At 36.9% G+C, this 24,512-nt stretch overlaps 1 protein-coding gene across 4 annotated transcripts in view; it reads left to right on the forward strand.

The window, feature by feature from the left end:
- Positions 1 to 24,311, forward strand: part of LOC131425415 (beta-1,4-mannosyltransferase egh) — a 65,696-nt gene extending 41,385 nt beyond the window's left edge. Inside the window, exons 1-3 of one of the 4 annotated variants that reach the window (XM_058587310.1) lie at positions 10,494 to 10,798; positions 15,826 to 16,979; positions 22,411 to 24,311. In XM_058587310.1, the coding sequence (XP_058443293.1) occupies positions 16,176 to 16,979; positions 22,411 to 22,983 (1,377 nt within the window). In that variant the 5' untranslated portion in view covers positions 10,494 to 10,798; positions 15,826 to 16,175 and the 3' untranslated portion in view covers positions 22,984 to 24,311. Of the gene's footprint in view, positions 1 to 10,493; positions 10,799 to 10,916; positions 11,067 to 15,661; positions 15,721 to 15,825; positions 16,980 to 22,410 lie in introns of those variants that run through there. The other 3 variants (XM_058587311.1, XM_058587312.1, XM_058587309.1) reach the window with 3 other exon arrangements.
- Positions 24,312 to 24,512: the final 201 nt, after the last annotated feature.

Consider the following 24,512-nt stretch of genomic DNA (forward strand, 5'->3'; position numbering starts at 1 on the left):
ACATATTCAAAATGTTCCTGTTATTTTATTAACATACCGCAAAAGCGGTATATTTTTTTATTTGTTTATTTGGGAGCAGGAAAAAGCCGAGATAAGAGATTTTGTGTGTGAAAAATAACTTAACTGATTTCTACAAAGTTAGACTCATATGAACAGTCGTATGCTCTCAAATAAGGTTTCTGAATTTCATGTGGATCCGACTTCTGGTTCCGGAGCTACAGCATGATATATGTAATGAAATTAAAACAATGTCACTCATTTTGCTAGTAGATGGCTGAACCGATTTCGTCCATCTGATATTCAAATGAAAGGTCTTAAGGTACCATAAAAAACTGCTTATTTTTTAATCAGATCCAACTTTCGGTTCATGAGATATATGGCGATTAGTGTAAAAATTTCATAGAAATCGTCGGGTTCACAGATTTTGCGAGTCGACGACCAAATAAACTTATTTCCATTTTACCAGTATTCGGTTTTCGATCTCGGCAGGCACCCAAACATTTTATGTGGAACGCCTTACGATTTCTCTAAGATGGCTACACTGATTTTCAAAATTCCGAATCTAATGAAATGGTTAACAATCGATTAGGCGAATTTAACTGACTTCGTCTACACCGATTTCCGAATTCCGTTTCCGAAAATATCGGGAATAGAGAAGCTAAAAGTGGTGGTGAATTTTATCAAATTCCGACTTCCAATTTTGAAATTACAGGGTGATGAGTTTTTAAAATTCAAACCGTCATAGAAGAAAAAAACTATTTCAATTTATTCGTCATCGACATACGAACTATTTTTGGTAATGCTGGTCTCTGAATACCGTTCCTGGAAGCACCATAAATAGTGACAAAAACTTTAAAGATGAATTCGATTGTAGATTGGTAAACGTTTATATTGAAAGACATAATTTTAAGGTTTCACAATTTCTATCTTCGATTCGTCCTGCAGCTCCAAAATTTAAATTACAATTTAATTAAAATAATTTCATGAAAACTAAACACAACAAAAAATATTCACGGGAAAAACATATGCTGATTGATAAAAAAAAGGTATCATCTCACTGCTAGGTGGATTAGGCACGTTTTTCGGTTAATACTAACCTTTAAAAGACAGCTGTTAATATTTCATGATATTCTATTCATTCGTTTGTGAGTTAATGTGCTAAGAGTAACTGTTTTTTGATGGAAAAAATACCGTTCAAGTAAAGCAATTGCTTGAAAAGTGTTATGGAGACTCCGCTCCTTCAGAAACAACAATAAAATGTTGATTTGCTATCTTCAAACGTGGTCGTAGAAACACCGATGATGCAGAACGCAGTGGACGTCCAAATGAGCTGACATCGTAAAGATATCAAAAGAACGTGTTGGCTTTATATTGCAGGAGCATTTGACTTTGAGAAAGCTCTGTTCAAAATGGGTGTCGCGTTTGCTCACTGTTGACCAAAAACGAGAACATGTTGATGATTCTAAGCAGTGTTTGGCCATGTTTAAACGTAACAAACCGGAATTTTATCGTCGATATGTGACAATGGATGAAACATGGTCTCATCACTTCACTCCGGAATCAAAACGATCGTCATCTGAGTGGACAGCAACTGGTAAACCTCCTCAAAAGTTCTGTATTTTGGGATGTGCGTGATTTAATATTTATCGACTTTATTGAGAAAGGAAATACCATACAGTAAGTATTATATAGCGTTGTTGAATTTGTTTCATCAAGACAAAGCACCGTGTCACAAGTCAACCAAAACAATGAAAAAACTACATGAATTGAGCTTCGAATTGCTCCCACATCCACCGTATTCGCCACATTTGGCTCCCAGCGACTACTAGTTGTTTGCAGACCAGGAAAAATGTTCGCGGAGGAGAAATTTCTCACGAATGAAGAGGTTATGGCTGAAACTAAAAGTGGTATTGAAATGTTAGAGCGGCGCTGGAATGATTGCGTTGCTCTTGCTGGAGATTACGTTGATGAATATAGTTAAATTTGAACAAAAAAATCTTGCTCATTTTGTTAGGCCCGGGACTTTTCAGACCGTTACTGGAAAGGGCGCGAAATCTGCTCATCTTTTCGTATCAATAGATAAAATATGATCCAAATGATTGTGCTAAACTATTAACGCCTGATGTAAAGTACCGAACATAACCGCAACTACTGTCCAATTATTTTCTAATCGAGGAGCCAGTTAATAATTGGTCTCCAATATTGACGCCTCCTCCACCAACGTATATACCGGTGAATATACGTGTAACGTAACCCGGTAATCACCGGTCAGTTGACTGTGCCCTTTATATATAGCGTTTATCGTTGAGTACAATAGCCACGTAGCAGTATTAGAACGTATCAATAAAGCACAGCATTCGTGTTATCTTGTTTGATGCCTTTATTTCTATCTTCTGGGTTTTACTAAACCCAGCACGGTTTGAGTGTTTAATGAGTCTCATCAGTCTACTAATGACGTTGTGACCGGTTATGAATTGTAATATAAGGTTTAGATTGAATTCGTCAGTGATGTAATCTTTCTCATTAGTTCAGGTTAGTAAACAGAAAATATCTGACAAATGTGTTGCCTAATTAACCATCATAAATTTTATTTGTTTGTCATGTTAGTTTAGAGAATAGAATCATTTGTTGTTTTGTAAGTATTGAGAGAAGTCTGACTTACTGGTTAAAATCTGCTCCGCGCTATAAAGTTTAACTGGTTTCCATTACACTGAATCAGCAGCTAAAATAATGGAAAAAAAGTTTGACATAACCGAGGCCGGCAATCAATAGACTTGATTGTGCTATCAGTGCTCGATTACAGTTGAACCGAAATGAGTCAATCCAGCTTGAATTGCTTTTGGTATACGTGACTATTTCCATCATGCGGGATTTGTCCTTAACTTGCACAGTCAGCACGGAAAGTTTAACAGCTTTTCAAACTCTAACTCTAATTGGTTTATCATTCAAATGTGTGAACTTCGACCATGCAAACGTTCTCTGGAGCGAGCGAGGTAATCCGAAATCATGCCTTGACAACATCTCTAAATTTAGCTCCGGTTTGATATATTACTAAACGACCCCATGTACTGTATTTGATTGTCCTCATTGTATGCATTGTTACTGTGCAACGGGGGACTGATATTTGATAATTTCCCATTGAAAACAAAAATATACATACATCACTCACTCCGCACCGACCGGCACCGATGAGTCACGCGTCTTCTTAGCTACGGGCACGTAATCGGCTAGTACTGGGAAACATAATAAAAAAATCAACAACTTGTGACTGTGTGATCGCTATATTCAGATCGGGGCTATCGCCGGCTGATGTACAATGAAGCGGTCGATTTTCAAGTTTAAGGCAATCGGACGGCGAGAATCAGAATTGAAATTTGATAATAGAACCGGCGTCCCTCTGCACAGTGAACGAGTGGTGAGTGTTTTAAAGCATAGTGTAATTTTATTTCAATGTATCTTCAGGAAAGTTATTGAAAGTCGACCTCGCAGATGGATTGTTCGAAACAAAGGCTTCGAATTGTAAACATGTATCATCGCGTTATAGGGTGTTCCAATGAGTCCAAGCACGATTCGAAAATAACAGTACGACCTTAATTTTTGAGCAAATTAAATTTTTATTTCGTTGTTCCGTTCTCTATTATACTCTACGACAGGTCGACGTGACATTTACGAGATCTATTGAATTCTTTGCTAAGGAGCGGACGATTTTGGTTACTTTTCTGGTCTTTTTAAAAGTTGTGATGGAATTCGCTGCCTTGGCATGTTTACGCGAATATGTTTTTGTCTGGGCCCAAAAAGTGGCGACAATTCGGAGGCCACATCTTTGTGAGTACGAATTCGACTCCGTTGGCTTTGTACTAAGGTACCGTGTTCTTTGCGCAATGCACTGATGCCAAATGCAACCAAATCAGTACTGGATTATGATGTTTTCGCACCATGAGTAGTAGGCGCTGCTGCAACCATTCTGGATCGTAAACATCCGCTGTCATCGTATCTGTTATTACAATTGAATTCGAAAGTATTCCACATTCACAAATTGCTTGCCTTTTTGTCGATTTTATCATGATATAATTTGTATAACTTGTGGGCTGTTAGTTCAATAAATTCGGCTTGTTTTTCAATTCCTTTTATTTTTGTCTGGTTTTTTGAAAATCCTCAATCCATTTCGAAGCACCCTTTTGTTTAAAGAAAACTTGAACAGTTTTCTGGTCCATGTTTTGGTTCACAGAGCATGACTTACGTCCAGACTGTTCCTTGTTCTGAAAGGTAAATTCCGCACCATACTTTCGGGTAAATTGCGGTTTATTAGCATAGAACGGAGACTTCAGTAGTGTAATGTTGCCTTTATCATATTACTCATACTATCATAAATATTACTGTAGAGTTCCAAAAACAACAGTTCATTGAATAGAAACAGGAAAGTTTGTTCGAACGTAATCCAGCAAAATCTACAACTCAAAGCACCCTACCGGAGTTCCGGAATCGAAAGTATTATCCATAACGAATCCATTGTTAGACCTTATCCTTTGAATCTATAAATTTGTGAAAATCGATTAGGCCATTTGAAGAAAAGTGAGTGAGATCCCCCCCCCCCCCCCCCTTCACTTCGTCGTTTTAGGTGGCGCTATAAAATTTAAATCATTTAACCATCTTTGAGAAAATAGTCGTTCGGGTGAAATTCTAAAGCTTTTTATGGGACTATAGGGCCTTTTTTTATTAAAAAGATATTTTTTATTCAGCCCTATTTGCGTACAAGCTTTACGTGGCCGATTGAGCCAATTTTTTAAATAATTTTTTTTTGAGTTGGATCTCGCTGTCACCCTTTCTCTAGGGGGAGAGGAGTTTCCATTTCCCTCCTGCGAGGATTGAGGGGCACTTCATTCGTGGTTCGTCTCGTCATCCATTGCCGCATCAATGGTATTGTTGTCGATTTCCGTCTTCTTTTCGTTGCTAGTTGCTGTAGATGCATCTTGTTGTACATTGGCTGCAGTTGCTGGTTGGTTGGAGGATAAGTTGTTAACTGCAGCTGGTGTACTCTGTTCTATAGGGGATACTGATGGATTCGTTGAAGGGGATGCTTCACTGTTGTTGGTGACTGTCACAGGTGTACTGGGGTTGCTTGGGGTTGGTGTGAAGGAAGCACCGTTGTCCTTTGGTGTAGTTGTCTCCTTGTCCAGTTTATCACATGGCTTACCGTAGTGAACAGCTTTCTGGCAATATTGACATGTGGCTATCTGGTTGTCATAAGTAACAAGTGATTTGCACGGAATTCTTGTATCTTGACCGAAAATCACATAAGAAGGTATAGGCCTCTTCAAGTGTATGCGTAATAAACGTACGCCAATTAGAATAGCGGGGAAAAAATTCTTCCATTTTTCTTTTTCGATAGAGAGAATCTCTCCGTATTGGGACATAATTTTGCGAATATAAGAATCGGTGACGCTTGAGTGAAGATCATGCACACGAACTTCTATAGCACTATCATCCATATATACTGGAATGTTGTACTTAATGTTCTCGTGATGTGAACAACATTATTCGTCTTATTACATTGAAGTAAATGCACACGTTTAATGTCAAGATGCATTTGCTTCTTAAGCAAACCTTCAAGTTCTCGTATCGAAGGTCGAATTTTGCACTGGTAGCTTTTGTTCGTTTGGTTCACTCATGTCGAGGTCGTTCTATTATTCACTACACAATACTGTAGTTGGTTTCTTCTGTCCCGAACGTAAGTGGTTTTGTTTTATCGACTGACTTGGATGAGATGTAAAACCGAACTGACTATAAGGTCCTTTGATTTGAACCTAAGTTCGGGAAAATCGGTCACACTATATCTGGGGAAAGTGAGTAAGTAGTCAGCTTCGGTGTTGGGTTTCGTTTTCCTTATAGTGTGTACGAAAGTGATATTTCTCAGTAGCTTTTGAGTCAATATGAGCTTCAATTCTATTCAAGATTTTCAAGAATCGGTTGAAGCATCGCTGAGAAATCGAAGTGAGTTCTACTTTTGGAGTTGCTCTTAACCACTTTCGGTGCTTCCGGATCAGAAAATGGGGGACCAGTGTTGCCGAATTAAATTTATATGCTCATAAACTAACAAGTTCTGCAAACCAGAAAAAATATCAGTCAGTTTTATGGGATTTATACCTGATTTAGCCGTCGTTTATGGAAAAATATTCATAAAATTGAAGGTTTTCTACTTATCCTGCTCTAGTTTCGAAACCGGAAGTCGGATCCGGATTTAATGTTCTAGATATGTTTGAACAACTCCAATACCTTTTGTTCAAGTCTTAGTTCGTGGTAATCGGTAAAGTCATTTCCGAGAAAATTGAGTGCACACTTTTTCCTTAATTTTCACATATTACCTTTGCGGGAAAGAACCAAACTTTCCAACCTTTATTTAGTGGTCTGGTTATCCAAGTAACAAGTTTGTTCTATTTCCACTTCTTGCCTTTCTCATATGAAAAGGATATGCAATCACAGTGAAGGTCGAGGGTCATATACCATCCGAACCATTTCGTCGAGATCACAAAATTACTGTGTGTGTCTGTATAGGTGTTCATGTGCAAAAAAATGCATCTGATTTTTTCGGGGAAGGCTGAGTCGATTTTTACATGCTCATAGAACGCTTTAAAATCCGGATCCGACCTCAGGTTCCGGAATTGCAGGATGATAAATGAAAACAATTGCAAAAATATGCGGAACTGACTTTTTGTCCCCAAAATGGATTTTCGCAAGCTTAGGCTCTAATGAAAGGTCTCACGGGCTATTGAATCTGGCTCCGGAATTACAGGGTGAAGTGCGCTTAAAATTTCAAATCATCAGTTTGAGCAAAGTTGCCAAATACGAATAAATTCTTCTAAATCTGGCTCAAAACTGTTTCAAATTGTACTTTATGTTTGTTGCTAGCCAAACGAATCGATTTCGTTTACTTTTCGATACTGATTCTTAGTTGTCTGTCCGGAAGTACCAGAAATCATGTTAAAAAATTCCAAAAGCGAAACTGATTTCATTCCTATTTTTATTCAAGATTCAATGAAAATATATAAAAATATAGGTAATATGAAAAAGGTATCATCACAGCACTAGGTGGTTTAGAACAGGTTTTATGATTACGTTTCGTCTTAGACTCATCGGTGTATTAGCATCGAACTAATAGTTCGACTTAGTAATCCAGCTTTAAACCTTAAGGTCTGAGGACAGACGGTCGCATGTTGAGTTTTAAATCGACCACGTGGCTCGCTCAATTCCCTTTGCGCATCGTATTTCTCTTGTACTCTCTCGTATATGAGCAAACTGTACCGGGTTGCCAGCATTCATTTTATTATTTTGATGAGAAGTTTTATCACATTAATCTATCGTATGGATTGGACATAACATGGATTCCAATGAACAATGAAAAAATATTCAACTTTCACAAAGATTGAATGTGTGTGTGTTTGGCAGCCTTGTCGAGCCAATTTTATTTCTCTCTCATTTTTCAGAATGCTATCAGGAAACCAAAGCGAAAAAATGGCGGATGCATTGAAACTGACTTTGTTTCACAGAAAAATACAAGACTTTATTTTTATCGAGATAACATATATGTTTATATGTACTAATCGCATCTCAACTAAATTATCTAGACTTTGTCATGGTAGATTTATGATACAAGCCTTCAAAGCCGAGATATTTGATGAACAAGTAGAGGGTATGCATTTCCGAGCGTTCCAATTTTCAGCAGTTCTTCAGTCAAAAAAAAAATACAACACGACCGCTAAATTCAATGATTCATTCTGAAAATTTCACAGAATATTCTCAACTAAATTTCGAAGACATTGTCAGGTGGGTTTTTTATATTCTGCACCGTTTCCAAAAAAATTCAATTTGAAACGGAAAAATAGCAAAAAAACCTACCACTTTACACTACTGTCCTCAGCCCTTAATGTAGGTTTCTGGAATAAACCTTTTGGAGTTTTGGTGAATCTAGAAAACCTTGAAAATTCCAAAGTATCTGCACTCGAATTGATGAATTTTTAAAATATTGTATTCTTTCTTTCCGTTTCCTAGCTGCTATACCAATTAAAAAAAACTTTACATTAGTTTGAACTTTCGATTTAATGAATATCGGTCATAAGGACTGTAGTCGAACAAAAATGCAACACTTTCTTTTATGCATAACTTTATATCGTATGGGTAGAAACTGATGAAATTTGAGAAAAAATTAGTTTAGAATGTAACATGAAAAAAATTAAAATTAAGTGCGCTGTTGTGGAAAATCCAGATCACAGGTGGATCGTTAAACTGTTGGGAATCGACTATTTGACTATTGTCCTGTGTGGTAAAACCGTCCAAGAAAATCCATATGAATCCGCGGTGAGCTGGCAAGCGAAACAAAAGCGAAGAAATGCAAGGATGCTCCCGAGAAATCTCGGAAGAAGAAGGGCTATTAATTTGCTAAGAAGTCTTGGTGTTGCAGGTGATCTGTAGGTGCGTTAAATTCAGCAAGTCGTACATAATGATCGGTACCATTCTGTGCCTGTTGTCCATACTCTGGTCTCGCGAAGGTGACACTCTGTTTTGGAGGAATCTGGCATCGTGCCATTGCCCGAAGCATACGAAGATGGCACAGAATTTGATGGGCAGTGCTAAGTCCTAGGCGCCGGCATTTACATTAGGTGAGCAGGTTGAATAAACCAACTTTGCAAAAGGTTAGCCAACAGGTGCGCAAATAATCCATGAGAGTTTAATCAAATATCCGACTTAAAATAAATCTTTGGTGATTATCATCTGTTGCATTTTTTTTCGTGTGCAGTCCTTAACAACAGAGATAACTTTTGCTTTCTGTTATTACATAATGCGTAATACATAATTCTCAAAATTTATCTCAATGCAGCAACCGGATAAAATTATCCTATCTGATTTCGCTATCACTGATTTCTGATGTAAGCTACAGCTTCCGACAACGGCTCACCGACGAAACTTGTATCGTGTATGTATCATTTAAAAGTAAATAAGTTGTTTCAAATAATATTTATACTCAGTTGGAACTCGGAAAACATTTTTTGAGTTGAAAAAATATACTTTAAGCACATTTCACACAAAAATAATCGAATTGGACGGATTGACGTTCGGTGAAGTATCTTTCGGGGAATGACATTCAACGCTTTTGGAGAAATAACGCAATGTCGTATGGGGATGCTTAAACAGAAGCGATTGTAATAGAAGGGAGAATGATTTTGTTGAATAAATTTTAATCGAACGAAAAATGAAAAAAAGTATTGGAATAGTAACTAAATTTATTCTACCAAAGAAATCGAATGTCTGGATTTTTTCAAGTCTATCCGAAAAAACTGAGCAAATCAAGTAATTTTATTTTCAGATTTTAGTCGATACCCAAAACGACAGAGTATTTTGTCAATGGATTCTCAGTGTTTACCTCGGGAACTGATCAAACGGCACGCAAGAAACAATAGACTCAGAAAACAAGGTTATGATTTTCTTCATGCATATTTGGAATATATTTGACATAATCCATCTTGTTGTTTTTCCTAGCGAATCTGCTTCAGATTCATGCAGTGAATCTTTACAGCCAGATCAGGAAAATGATTAGAAGCCGAATTCTATTGTTGTGAACTCCAAGTTTGTATGTATTTTTTGGAAATCTACCATTGCTTTGGAAGTCTACCATGACTAAATTAGTCGAGGCCGTACCAGTTTCAGTAAGTTTATAAATCTTAATTTCTCGAGTTTTCGACGGGATGTTTTAAAAACAATTATCGTAACCAATCTGGAACAATCACTAATCGACTTATCAGAGCAAAACTCTGAGCATATATAGGAAATACCAAAAGTCTCCTTTTAAAGTGTTACATATTTTTTCCGTCTCGCTAGTTGAGCGATATAAGGTTAACCTCTTAAAATTGACCAGATATTTATCACTAGGATTTATTCTCAGTGAAAAGGTAGATGTTCTTTGTTGAAGAGGAAAATATCAATAATTTTCAAGCATTCATCGACTAGGCAGCTAGTAAAGAACTAGAAATTCTCAATCCCAATAAGAATTTTTGATCGTCAATATTAGGTCATGAAGAAAAAATAAATATAGCACAGATTTATCTGTTTTTCTTTCAATGAAAACATTGCAAAAATGAAGACACTCGTCATACGTAACACACAATTCGCTTGAGAGTTATTTCGAATACAATTGACTACTCAGAGTAAGTAAATTTAAAAAGATACAAGTAAACTGCAAGCGCTAAAATTTGAGATTTTGTTTCCCATCTGTATAAAAAAAGAATAAATTAAATCAGAATTATTTCTAGTGGTTCTGTATTTGTGTTGGACACACCAGACGAGTTTGTTTGCATTGTTCGTTTTTCTTATAATGCACCGTAGAATCTTTGCCGGGTGCAAGTGATAATGAGCCAACAGCTGATAACGGCAACTGCTGCTGCTGTTGGCTTGCTTTCATATACTAACAGAGCGGCATTATCGGAATTTATTCAGTACTCGTCGTATCGTTGGTCAGGGTTGACACAATTGCCGCGAAGCTGATTGGATGTCACACCAGGAGGGCACTCACACGTTGTACCGAGTGTACGTCGTCGCCGGTTGCATTCAAACCCGCCTGGTTCTGCCGTGAATGTCAATACTACCAGGTCTTACTGGGGTAGATGCAAAATACACTACCATCTAGTAGAGAAGGTCACCAGCATCAACCAACCGCCAGTTTTCCCGCTGCGGACCGGCGTGTGCTGCGAATCACCGACGCCGCCAACGAAAACCGACGGCATCGCATTGCATAACCGAAAGTGGGCAGGTAGGCGCGTGCGCGAGCATTGCAGGCATTTTTTATTTGCTATCGTGTTTCTTTGTGTGTCGCCGGTTGGTCGCTTTCCTCCACGACTTGACCAGCACAGGACCTTGTTCGTTGATGGCACTTGATGACACTAGTGACGAAAAATAGTGTATACTGGAAAGTGAAACTGTTCGATTTTCTCGGTAGTGTTCTTTCCGATTGTGGCCATCCGATCAATTTGTGTTTATCGAAAGCGCGCAATTCTATGTTTGAGTAGGATCGAGATAATGTACGTGTAAACAATCAGCTGATTTGTTTCGTAAAAAAAGTCAAGTCGTGGTATTAGTAAATATTGGCGCATTTTTATCTTCACGCAAACAACTGATCGTTAGGCTTTTGTTATCGCCGAATAAGATTAGCAAAATTTTCCTGGAATCGTTGGTTGTAGTTTCACGAAAGTACATAATCAAAACATTACGTCTTTAAGATATAAAATTTCACAATTCCAATAAGGTGTGATAACTGTAATATACTTAACCGTTGTAGTACGATGCATGAACTTCAATGCGTAGGAATTTTACATGATTATGACATGAAAAACAGTGCAGTATGACATTACATTTCATATACATGGTATTGCTTATAGTGCCTGATCTAGTTAATAAAAATACAACTCCAAGGGTTATTACATTCGAGCGGACCGTTTTGTGTGAACAGAAGTGATAGAAACATTTACAATATAGTATAAAATCTGTTTTAATCCACCTAGTGGTGTAATGCTGCCTTTCTCATATCAAAGGAAAGTTTGTTCGAACTTAATCTAGCAAAGTCTACGAATCAAAACAGTTCCGTAATCGAAAGTATTTTCCAACACGAATCCATGGTAAGACCTTATTCCTGGAATCTATAAGTTTGTGAAAATCGATTGGACCATCATAAAGAAAAGTGAGTGAGATCCTTTTGGCAGTTTTTGACCGCTATTTCCAATACTTTCGAAATCCAATTTCGGGGACCGAAATAGCCGAAGTTGGTTCCTATGACTAGTAACAAATATGACCCACAAATTGGAACAGTATTGAACCTAGCAAAAAGGAATTTCCCCCTTCTGCTTCTTCGCTTAGATGACGGTATAGAATTTTTAACGATTAACCGTCTCTAAGAAAATAGTCTGAGTTTCATTTTGGAGTACTTCATTACTATTTTCGGTGCTTCCAAAATCGGAAATCGGTAGCCAGGATAGTCGGAATCAATTTTATAGGCCGTCTACTAACCATCACTAACGGTTGGAATCAGCGGCGTCTTGTCGTCAAGTGCACCCCGTGTACTGCACAACCAGTCCAATTGAAGGAATTAACTGCATCACCATCTGCTTTCAATTATTTTTTAGAGTTTGGGTACCGAATATAAAATAATGAGCTATTTTGTCTACAGCACTATAAACACAAATTCACCGTAAATGCTTGCTGGACAATACAGCCAAAAGATCTTTTCGTATCGCACTGCCGTAGCCAATACGTAGCCATCTCATGTACACCCAACATAAAATTTCAAATATCTCTTGTCGCTGTGCTTGTGTTTTTTCCGTGCACATGAGCTACTGCACAGATTCAAGAAGAGAACTCAGCTCTGAGATTTGTTGTTCTCAGTCACGTTTTGCTCTGTGAGAACTAGTATGCACACTTTAGTGGCTTATGTTTATGGCAGTTGAAAACAAATTGCTGTCTCAGTTGCAACGTTGAAGAGCTTTTATAGATGAAGTTTTTGATAGACATACTCGACATGCAGAGTGCCTAATTCTTCTACTGTATCGATGATACGAAATACGTTTATTAAAAAGGTCCAATTCAAGTACTTCGTTATTACATTCTATTGAAAAACACAAACGAATATCCATTCCTCTATCTTTAATTTTCACTTACAACGAACTGTTACATCTGATATCATAATGCATAAGCAGTGCACAACCCGTGAATTTCGTCACTAGACGCCTCTGGTTAGAATAGTTTAGAGTCCAGTTCAATATAAATTTGTTAACATTCTTCACCCTTCAATTCCGGAACCAAAAATTGTATCCGGATGAAATTATAAAGTTTTGTATGGGACCATGAGGCCTTTGCTTGAACCTAAGTTTGTGAAAATCGGTCACGCTATATCTGAGAAAAGTGAGTAAGTAATCAGTAATGTTGTTTTTTTTTTCTTCCGTACCAACACGTACCGTTGCATTGTATCGTCATTTTATATGGCGGTTTGGAAGCATTGACACTCATCCCTGTAATTCGGGATCGGAAGTCGAATCCGGATGAAATTTAACAGTTGTGAGACAATATGAGCTATAATTTAAATCAAGATTTGTGAGAATCACTTCAAGCATCGCTTAGAAATCGATTTGAGTTCCACTTTTGAAGCTGTTCTTCACCTTTTTCGGTGCTTCCGAAACAGGAAGTGAGGGACCAGTACTGCCGAATTAAGTTTATATGCTCACAAACTGAAAAGTTCTACATACTAGGAGAATTTATCAGTTAGTTTTATTGGATTCATACATGCTTTTGCCATCGTTTGTGGAAAAATACTCATGAAATTGAACATTTTCCACTTATCGCGCTCTAGTTCCGAAATCAAAAGTAGGATCTGGATGAAATGTTCTAGAAATTTTTGAATAACTTCAATACCTTTCGTTTGAGTCTTTGTGGAAATCGATTGAGCCATTTCCGAGAAAATCTAGAGCACACCTTTTCCTTAATTTTTACCCATAACTCCGGAACCGAAGACGGATTCAAATGAAATTCAACAGCAGGCTTTCAAAACCATAAGACCTTTCATTTGAATCTAAGTTTGTGAAAATCGGTTTAGCCATATTTAAGCGAGTGCACATTTTTTCATTTATTGGTGAATATTACCCTATATCTCCGGAACCGGAAGTCGGATCGGGATGCAATTCAATAGCAGACTATAGGATCATAATAACTTTCATTTGAATCTAAGTTTGTGAAAATCCGTTCAGCCATCTTCGAGAAAAGTTGGTGCATATTTTTGTTACATACATACACACATACAGACAGGCAGACACACACAGACATTTTCTCAGTTCGATGAGCTGAATCGAATGGGATATAACATTCGGCCCTCCGAGCATTGGTTAAAATGTTCGTTTTCACAGTGATTGCATAGCATTTATACATGGGAATAGCGAAAAAGAGACCTTTCATTTGAATCTAAGTTTGTGAAAATCAGTACAGCTATTTCCGAGAAAATCGAGTACTCATTTTTGTTACTTACACACAAAGATACACACACACAGTCACACGACGAACTGAGTCGAATGGTATATGAAACTCGGCCTTCCGGGCTTCGGTTCAAAAGCTGGTTTTCACCGCAATTACATTAACAATAACAAAAATATGAAAACAAATTTTCACAAACTAAGATTCAAATGAAAGGTCTCCTGGTCCTATGAGCTGCTATTGAGTTTTACCCAGATCGGACTTCCGGTTCGGGAGTAACGGGGTAAAATGTGCAAAAAAATGAAGAAAAAGTGCAGTCGATTTTCTCAGAGACTGCTCAATTTATTCTCTTCAACAAAGATGCATATTAAAGGTCTTATGGTCCCATAGGTTGCTATTGAATTTCATCCGGGTACGACTTCCGGTTTGAAAGTTACGGGGTAAAATGTGCAAAATGAACCATAAACGTTTATTCGATTTTTCGGAGGCCGGTCATCCAACTTTCACCAGCGTAAGTTCAAATGAAAGGTTTTATAAACCCATATAATCCTACCAAATTTCTTCCGGATTCGACTTCCGGTTCCGGAATACAAACTGATATGGATAAAAATTTCATTTTCAAGGCATATTTTTATACATAACACGAAAAAAATACAAATACATTCAAATAGCCGTATAATTCTCGAATTTGACAGATTTGATTAGTTGATGACGAAATACATTGATTTTGGGTATACCGAATCTTCGTTTCAGATTCCGGAAGTAAGAAAAAAAGTGATCGTGAACTCCAAGCCGAAAATCACTATGATTTCTTAAAAGCGGATGAACCGATTTTTACAAACTCAGATTCAAATGAAAGGTCTTGTATTCCCATACCAAATTCCTGAATATTATTTGGATCCGACATCCGGTTCCGGAAATATAGGGAAAAATGTGCAAAAAATTTTTAAAATAAGAGCACCAACTTTTATCAGTGATAGGTGAACTGATTTTCGCAAGCTTAGATTCAAATGAGAGGTTTTGTGATCCTATACAACAACATTCCTGAATTTTGTTTGGATTGGAGTTCTGGTTCCGGAGTTATGGGGTAAAAGTGTCACAAAAAATGGAAATAGCGCACTGGCGTGGCCGATTTTTACAAACTAAAATTCAAATGGATGGTCTTATGATTATATACAAAACTTCCGAATGCCATTTGGATCCGACTTCCGGTTTCGGAATTATAGAGTAAAGTGTGTTAAAACTTGTATACCATCACTTAAAGGGGTGAAACAAATAACTTTAAAAAATCTAAATTATCATCAAAACTGCTTAAATCAGTAGTCCATATCAGTAGACGACCAAACAAAGCAATTCCGGTTATTCCTTCAAGGATCGAAGAAAATTATTTTTAAGATTACCACAGTATATAATAGAATGATTGATATGAGAAAGGCACATTACACCACTAGGTGGATTAGAACAGGTTATCTTTGATGAGTCGAAGATGAAATAGTCATGTGCATTTAGCTCAAATCGGTACTCATACGATACCAAAACCCCTAAATGACTTTTAGTCAATGTTTTATGCGGGAATATGCAATAAGTATTAAGCTACGGTTAATACAAATAATATTATGGTGATTCAGCTGTATCAAGGCTTTGTTTGTTATCTTTATTGAAGGTATTCCACAATAGAATGTGACGGAATTGGATGATTATTACGGTTGATATCCTCAAGTGGTATGAGTTTTTGCAATCAGTGTGTCGTAGTTTTATTTGATCATGTCCTTATCAGTTGATTTCACCCGCACTGGATTAAATATTTGCTTTTATTTTTCTTTACAGGTGAAACCCTGCGAGATACGACGAATCTAAACCGAGGGCAATCATTCGGGACTGTTACGAAGCGATCTCCAGTATGACCAGTCACCATGCTCCACCGGAAACGTAGTTCATCTGAAGTGACTGCGTTCAAAATCAAAGTTCTGCTTGGGGAACTCCATGTGTAATCAATTGTAGATAGAATGGAAAGCTAATAGTTTAAGATCAAAGTGACTAGAACTGATAGGTGGTGATACCCAAGAACGAAAAAATAAATCTCAGAGAAGCTGCTCCCTGTAAGATCCAGTTAAGTCTAAAAAGTGCGATAATTAGGCGACATAGTGATAACACTCGTTACCGAATACAATTTTAAAATGCTGAACTCCATTTCCAAACATCTTATGCATTGCGCGTTACTCTTCACACTGCTGATTGTGTTCGAAGTTTTCTCCGGTGGTATTAAGGTTAATGAAAATAGCTTCGTTTCGATCGATCCCTGGGAGGAATATGGCACAATACCAACGCTGCTGCTCTACACATTGCGCATGCTGACGTTTCTCACCTTACCACAAGTACTGTTCAACTTTTTCGGCTTGGTATTTTATAATGCCTTCCCAGAAAAGGTAGTGCTGAAAGGATCACCACTGCTGGCACCTTTTATCTGTATTAGGGTAGTAACTAGAGGTGACTACCCGGATCTAGTCAAATCGAATGTTATGCGTAACATGAACACATGTCTAGACACAGGCCTAGAGAACTTCCTCATTGAAGTTGTTACCGATAAAGCCGTCAACCTGCCGAAACACCGACGAACCCGGGAAATCGTTGTCCCCAAAGACTACAAAACCAAAACGGGTGCAATGTTCAAATCGCGCGCTTTGCAGTACTGCCTGGAAGACACGGTGAATGTACTTAACAATAACGACTGGGTGGTACATTTGGACGAGGAAACTTTGCTTACGGAAAACAGCGTGCGTGGCATCATCAACTTTGTGCTGGATGGGAAACATCCCTTCGGGCAGGGCTTGATTACCTATGCCAACGAGAATGTAGTCAACTGGCTAACGACGCTGGCGGACAGTTTTCGTGTATCGGATGATATGGGGAAGCTGCGGTTACAGTTCAAAATGTTCCACAAACCGTTCTTCAGTTGGAAGGGGAGCTACGTAGTCACTCAGGTAATGATTGATAATTTTTTACAGCAAGGTACAATTCAAAAGTTCCAGGACTTTCAAGCAGCGCGGCTTCTAGTGTCACCATCTGTCTGAAATTTTTATCCGTCATCTGTCTGAAATGTGTATCCTCCAGTGTTGGCATATAAAATTTTCATGACATTTGGACGTATAGGAAGCTGAGATATCGCGCTAAATGTGAATTCGCTTGGTTTCGGGCTCATATTAATTTTCGTCGTCAGTCACTATCGGATACAAAAAGTTTGGGTCCATCTCGGCCTCTTTAAAGTGTCTTGAAAGTTGAATTCTGAGATCTTTTCCGTGTTGTTTCAAAGTGTGTGGAACAAATCGAGCACACACCTTTCTGAGACCTAAATTATCAGTCAAAATGCGATAAATCGACGCTGCGGATATTGATATTTCCGATTCCATATATTTAAGCGATGATTGCGGCTCTTTTTAATGGATTTTTGGCCGGTCCGAACGTTCGTCGTCTTCAAAGTCCTCCCGTTCCTCTTGAAAACGTTTGACCCACCTCTTGAATACGGTTACGAGATAGGCAATCGCCGCCATAAACTTGTTTCATGATTTGATGAGTTTCGGTAAAAGTTTTACCAAGTTTAAAACAAATCTGAATGTTGACTCTTTGTTTGATGATCATTTTCCGACCGACATTACGAATGTACTGTCACATTTAGCTTTTTTTGCATAAATATCTGTTTATTAATCTTATTTTTGTGTATTACATCAACGTTTTACAGTACAAGTGTTTTGACCCTTTGACCTTTCATCTTTGTTGTTCATACGATTCGTTATTAATAATTGGTGTTTTAGTTACTCTTGTTTTACATAATAATGTTTAATCATAATATTTATTTTAATTATTAATAAAATATCTACCTACTTATAACTATCTCTAACTTAATACGTACAAATTTTGAATTATTCGTATTACAGAGATTGAGCACCTCTCTTCAAATTTCGTGCAGTATTATTCGAATTTGTCACATTTAGCGCGATATCTCAGCTTTTATATGTCCAAATGTCATGAAAATGTTATACGACAAATTTATTTTTGTTGCTAGTTTACTTATTTCAATAGTTCGGGTAATAGAAATAACGTAATTTCGTTTATGTGATGCTGCAATATTAACACCAGTATTAGTTCGAAAAAAATGCGTAATAATTTACACTAAAAGGCATATCTCTGCCCGCAAAGTTATAATTTTCCTGTTATCTAAATCTACCAGCTTGCTAATCGACCTTCGTTGATCTGCGCGCATATTGTTTGCTAGGTGCGACTTCGATAAGATAATTTTCAGAAGGTTCATTCATACTTTTCTTGCTAATTATTAAAGAAATTCTATCGTGGCATTCATGTGTTCTACAACTGTTAATGTTATAGTACACTGGATCAAAAGTTTTGCAAAAAAATCAGAGCAACGCCAGTACACTGGGGTCTTTTTCTACGCGAATTTATGAAGTAACGCGTTTTACCTTTTTATATATATGTGAAAAATAGGTATAGAATTAGATTCCGCACGGTAATAGCTATCCAACAAGCCATAGATTGTTAAAATCCGTCCATTTTTAACGGAGATTTCGCAATTTTTGTGTAAGCGACTTTTTCCCCCTATTCCAGCAGTAGAAGTTTTGAGTGCTGTATGGCAAATAAATGCTTGGGAGCAGCAATGTAAAACACGATTTTTATACTGTTACATACAATTGTTTCTAAGTGCCAAAAAGACTGTGTACAGCATCCTTTTTCATCACATTTTACCTCGGACCGATTTTAGCACGGTTCGTTTTGGCAACATAATCGTTCGAATATGACATATATAAATCAGATGATGGCATCATTTTTCGAGATGAAAGCAATTCCATAATTATATTGTTTTAAACTACTTAGAGCAATAAATGCTGGAAGAACATAACACCCATATACCATTCGAATCAGTTCGTCGAGATCAGCTAATGCGTGTGTGATAATAATTTCAAAATAAATAATTTCACTCAATTTTTTTCGGAGATGACTCAACCGTTTTCTTCAAACTCAGATCCATATGAAAAGTCGTATGCTTCCAAACAAGGTTCCTGCATTATGTTTGGTTCCAACCTCTGGTTCCGGAACTACAGGATGATATGTGAAACGAAATTGAAATTGTGTAACTCATTTTTCTCGTAGATGGCTGAACCGATCTAAGATTCAAATGAAATCTAAGAATCATCTAAGGTTCAAATGAAAGGTTTTAAGATTCTATAAAACATCTTGTTTTTCAATCAAATCCAACTTCCGGTTTCGGATATACAGGGTTATTAGTATAAAAATGTCTATTACACATAAATTAATCAGGTTTATCGGGTTAGCAGGTTTGGATAGTTATAACCAAATAAACTCATTTCAGTTTTAGTGATATTCAGTTTTCGATTCGGAAGGCACCAAAAATTTAATTCGTACTACGATTTCTCAAAGATGTTTATACTGATTTTCAAACATTTTGGAACAAATGTAAACTATACAGCTACTCATGTAAATTTATCTGACTTCGGCTACACCGATTTTCGAATTCCGGTTTCAGTATCGAATCGTTTCTCAAAGTTCAATCGTTTTCTCAAAAAAGCCAAATCGAATTTCAGAAACAAAAATTAAATATTAAATAAACGGGGCTACCACGTTTGGCATAAAGCCGTTTGGCATAATACCGTTTGGCATAACGACATTTGGCATAATGGTTATTTGGCATAATGGTTATTTGGCATAATGGTCATTTGGCATAACAGTCATTTGGCATAACAGATGAACATGCTGCTTAATAGAAATTGTTCTAATTTACTGCAATTTTGAAAGGTCTAATGCGGCTACGCCTCATCGTTTTTAATGACCTGCTGTCCGACCTCGCTGCCGCTCGTTCGGACTTAACTAAGGGATAGCTCCTAGCTTTGGGTAATCCGGGCAAACGCCCGCAACTAGACAGACGTGATTTCTGAGGGGGCGCTGCGCCCCCGGAGTGGCCGGCGCTTCCGACGGCGGGTCGCCGGCGCACTCGCGACCTTCGGCCGTCTCGACCTGAATCATCTATGACGAACAGAATATTGTGCTAGCACTAAGTGAGTTGCTTGTATAAAATGATAGTGTGCTATTTACTACAGAATTTTAAATATAAAAAGAAATGTAATAATGCTATTTCACCTAATATTATTGAACTATTTGGACCGAATATAAAATTCACGTATTTCGTTCGAGTTTTCTTTGCACAACATAACTCGATCGAAACGCAAACGAAAATTTACAAATTAAATTATTATTATGACAAATGGCATTATGCCAAATGACCATTATGCCAAAAGACCATTATGCCAAATAACCGTTATGCCAAATAACCATTATGCCAAATAGCGTTATGCCAAACGGTATTATGCCAAATGACCTTATGCCTAACGGGCCGCCCCCAAATAAACTTATAGTCCCATACAAAATTAATGAATTTTATCCAATTCTGACTTCCGACTTTGGGTTATGCTGGTTCCTGAATACCGGCTCTGGAAGTACCTTAAATTACCGTAAACTCCAAAGTGGAACTTACTTCGACATATCATGGAATTTTCAATCGATTGTCACACTTTTAGATTCAAATTTGATCCGATTTGCAGTTTCGACATTACAGAGTAAAGAGTGATTAAAATCTCAAATTGTCGCTTAAAACGACGGTCATTAAAATAATGTCATGAAAACTGAAAAACCGAATAATATTCATTCAAACAACACATGCGGATTGATAAAAAAGGTATCATCTCACTGCTAGGTGGATTAATGACGTTTTTTTATATCAATTTTGGAAATTACGTGTTTTTTATGCGAATTTTCAAAGTTATGCGGTTTTATTGTTTTGTCTTAGAGATGCATGAAACGTCGAGATCTTGTGTTATCCCGAATTTGATTTTTAGGTCAACTCTCTGACATATGGTAATTTAAAGGGGGAAGAAAAACTACAAGGATCAGCCCCAAGGGTTGTTCGAGCCATTGATGTGGAACAAGGCAACCAAAATTTCTAATGATCTACAATCAAACAGTTCAATCAATCGTCACATTTTTGAATCCTCAATTGTACAGTCTGCTTAGATTGATCTTGATTAAGGACCAACACTGAACATTGTTTGTTATATTTTATATATATATATATATATATATATATATATATATATATATATATATATATATATATATATATATATATATATATATTTTTTTTTTTTTTTTTTTTTTGATATTTAAGCTTCTCCTCGTCAAGCTTGTGTTCAAGTTTTGTATGCAAGCAGTTATTTTTATAGTATTAAATTTCTCTACCATTCTGCGATTTCGGTTGAAGCGATAAACTTTTTCTCATTATCAATCGAGTTCATCTTATTTAAATTAGAAATTATTCTTAAGCACTCAAAATTTACCTTGGGTAGTAGTCAATTTCTCAGGCGAAACGACATAACACGGAATTTAATCCGAGCTTGCATGACACAAGATCAGAGCATACCAATTAAAGTATCAAATCGTTTTATGGCACTTTTTGTCTTGCTGTCTAGCATGCTACGCGTAGGACTGAAACGTTAACTATAATTTCGCTTTTATTCATAGATTCGCGTGCTTCCAACAGCTTCGCTTTTGAATCGATTGACCAATCAGAGCGATGCTTTCTCTTTGATATATCGCTTACTCCTTCAAAACCGTCGTCTATGACAGGGAAATCCGATATGCCGGAGATTCTTAGCAGACAAAATAGGACACTGTTCGCTACTAATTAAAATTTCAATCATTTATAATTGAAAATACGTGACTTGATACATTCAAATCGAATTTAAATATTTCCTTTCAAATAATGAAATAATATTAATAATTGATGCAAAATATACTAAGCTGTAAGTGTTTAAAACCTGACCATATTTCTGCGTGTATTATTCCTTTAGTTTCTGATTTGCACCCCTATATAGAAAATAAAGATGTGTTCCACATCAGAAAAAAACTTTTCGTTTACCCCTAAATTTAGGCTAGGTGCTTTTATTTTATGTTTCGTCTTTGACGTCATCAGTGCGTAGCAGTTTATGTTGAGTCGTCAGATTGCGCTAGCTGTTCACCATAAACTGCGATGCACCGATGAGTCAAAAACGAAACGTAAAATCAAAATCTCAGACATATATTTTTGAGATTACACCAGATCTCAACTTTTCATGCATTTCTAAGACATTTGGCATAAAACAACAACAAAATTTCGTCCCAAAGTCAAGTTTTTTTAAAAAAAATTTCCTTCGAGGTAACATCTGATCAGATGTTTCATAAATTTTTGAAAACATGGGGTAGCAAAATTTTTTTTCTATAGTTTTAATTTAATAATTATCTAACAAAATCGTTAACTGATCACCATTGTTTGCTTTTTGTGTACATTTCCAGGTCCACGCTGAAAAGGAGGTTTCGTTTGACAACGGCATCGATGGATCGGTCGCCGAGGATTGCTTCTTTGCGATGCGTGCCTTCGCCAAGGGGTACACGTTCAATTTCATCGAGGGCGAAATGTACGAGAAGTCCCCTTTCACGCTGTTGGATTTTTTGCAGCAGCGGAAACGTTGGCTCCAGGGAATCCTGCTGGTGGTTCATTCGAACACGATCCCAGTTCGAAACAAGTTGCTGCTCTGCATCAGCGTGTACTCCTGGGTCACGATGCCGCTGTCCACTTCGAACATGATCTTCGCCGGTTTGTATCCGATTCCGTGCCCGAATTTGGTGGACTTTTTGTGTGCATTCATTGCCGGGTTCAACATCTACATGTACGTGTTCGGTGTGATCAAATCGTTTTCACTGTACCGGTTCGGAGTGGTCAAGTTTCTGGCTTGCGTCCTGGGGGCCCTATGCACCATTCCTATTAATGTGATCATTGAGAACGTGGCCGTTATCTGGGGCCTTGTCGGTAAAAAGCACAAGTTCTATGTAGTGCAGAAGGACGTGCGAGCACTCGTGACCGTTTAACGGGGTTCGAACTTTCGGTTTGTGTGGGTTCAACCCGTATTTCTGGTCAGGTTTTAGGGAAGGCCACGGTCGTGGAACTACTTTATACACTATCTGACGATAGACTTTAGCTGTATTATTATTATTATTATTAATTGCGAGAATTTAGTTTTTTCGATGAGAGGTAAGTTTAGCGAGTTAACTGTTGTTAATGTACATTTTATAGGGATCAGTTTTTTTTTCTGAGTAATCGGGAAAGTGGAATTTTGCGTATCATTTTGCAGATGATCTTCATAGAGAATGACAAGTATATGTTATACGTGCGACTGAGTTTGCGTTTTCAATTTTTTTCTTTAGAAGACTAGGATATCGAATGTGTGGGCAATTGCGATACATATAAAGCTACAAAGTTTATTGAGATTTGCATTGTTTGTTATTTATTTTTTGTGATTATTTCGTATAAAGCTGTTTATCGTAATGCTTTCACATATACAACTACAATATTTGGGAACTGTGTTCTCTTTCGTGTATAATTATTGACCAGCAAACCATTGGCATTTTACCCATCAACAATATCTTTAAAATCCCCGAGATAACAAAATTGTCGTAATTTGATTACACTCTTAAAAGTAAAATCACATTATTTCACATATTAGAAAAAATACACACAAACATAGATCTACCTAAGATGAAGTTCAAGGCAAAGTCTCATTAATTTTTGGAAATTTTTCTAGGTTCACATAAGTGGTTTCAGTATTCGTTCATGCTCTGCGGTTAAGAAAAAAAAGTTAAAATTCCGCTTGTTGGATACTGATTTGAAATCGTATCATATTTCACGAAACTACTCATTTATTAGAACCTGTAGTCAAATAAACTGCACCATAAGGAGCAGGTGAGCGAAGCGCAAAGTAAATTACTCACAATAAAAAGAAATTGAGAAGAGAAACAACCATCCACGTCCATACACGTTGTTCACAACCTATTTGAAATTAGTGATGGTATCTATAAAATATCGATAAGTATAAAAATGAAAAGAACAAAAAATTCAAAAAGTAAGCAGTATAAAATTTAGCAAATAATTATTGTCGTACCATTGGTTAATGAAAGTAAACTCTTTAGAACAAAATAAAAAGAATGAAACATACGCTAGAAGTTATTTCCAAATGTTCTAGGATGCTTAAGGATTGTTTCTATTTTTTCTATAGGAACAACCAATTTGATATAAACAAAAACTTGAGAAGCAGTCATGATGAGCAAACAAGCAAAACACAAAAGTAATGCATGAACTACCTGTAATGGAATTTCTGAAAAATATTAATAAAATCAATGCGATTCAACAATTATGCGAATACATCAATTTTCAATGAAGTGGAACAAAAAGAAAGTAGCCCAAGATTTTATACTAGCACAATTCTTAGCACCTTGGCTTGATGACATAATCTTTTCCGACAACGTTTTGCCTATCGTGGACTTTCGCTGGTACGTCCTTATTTTTTGCACAAAAAAAAAATCTGAAAATGATATGTTTAAAAGTGTAGCAAAAAACGTTG

The sequence above is a fragment of the Malaya genurostris genome, chromosome 1 (assembly GCF_030247185.1).
Source record: "Malaya genurostris strain Urasoe2022 chromosome 1, Malgen_1.1, whole genome shotgun sequence".
Lineage (NCBI taxonomy): Eukaryota > Metazoa > Arthropoda > Insecta > Diptera > Culicidae > Malaya > Malaya genurostris.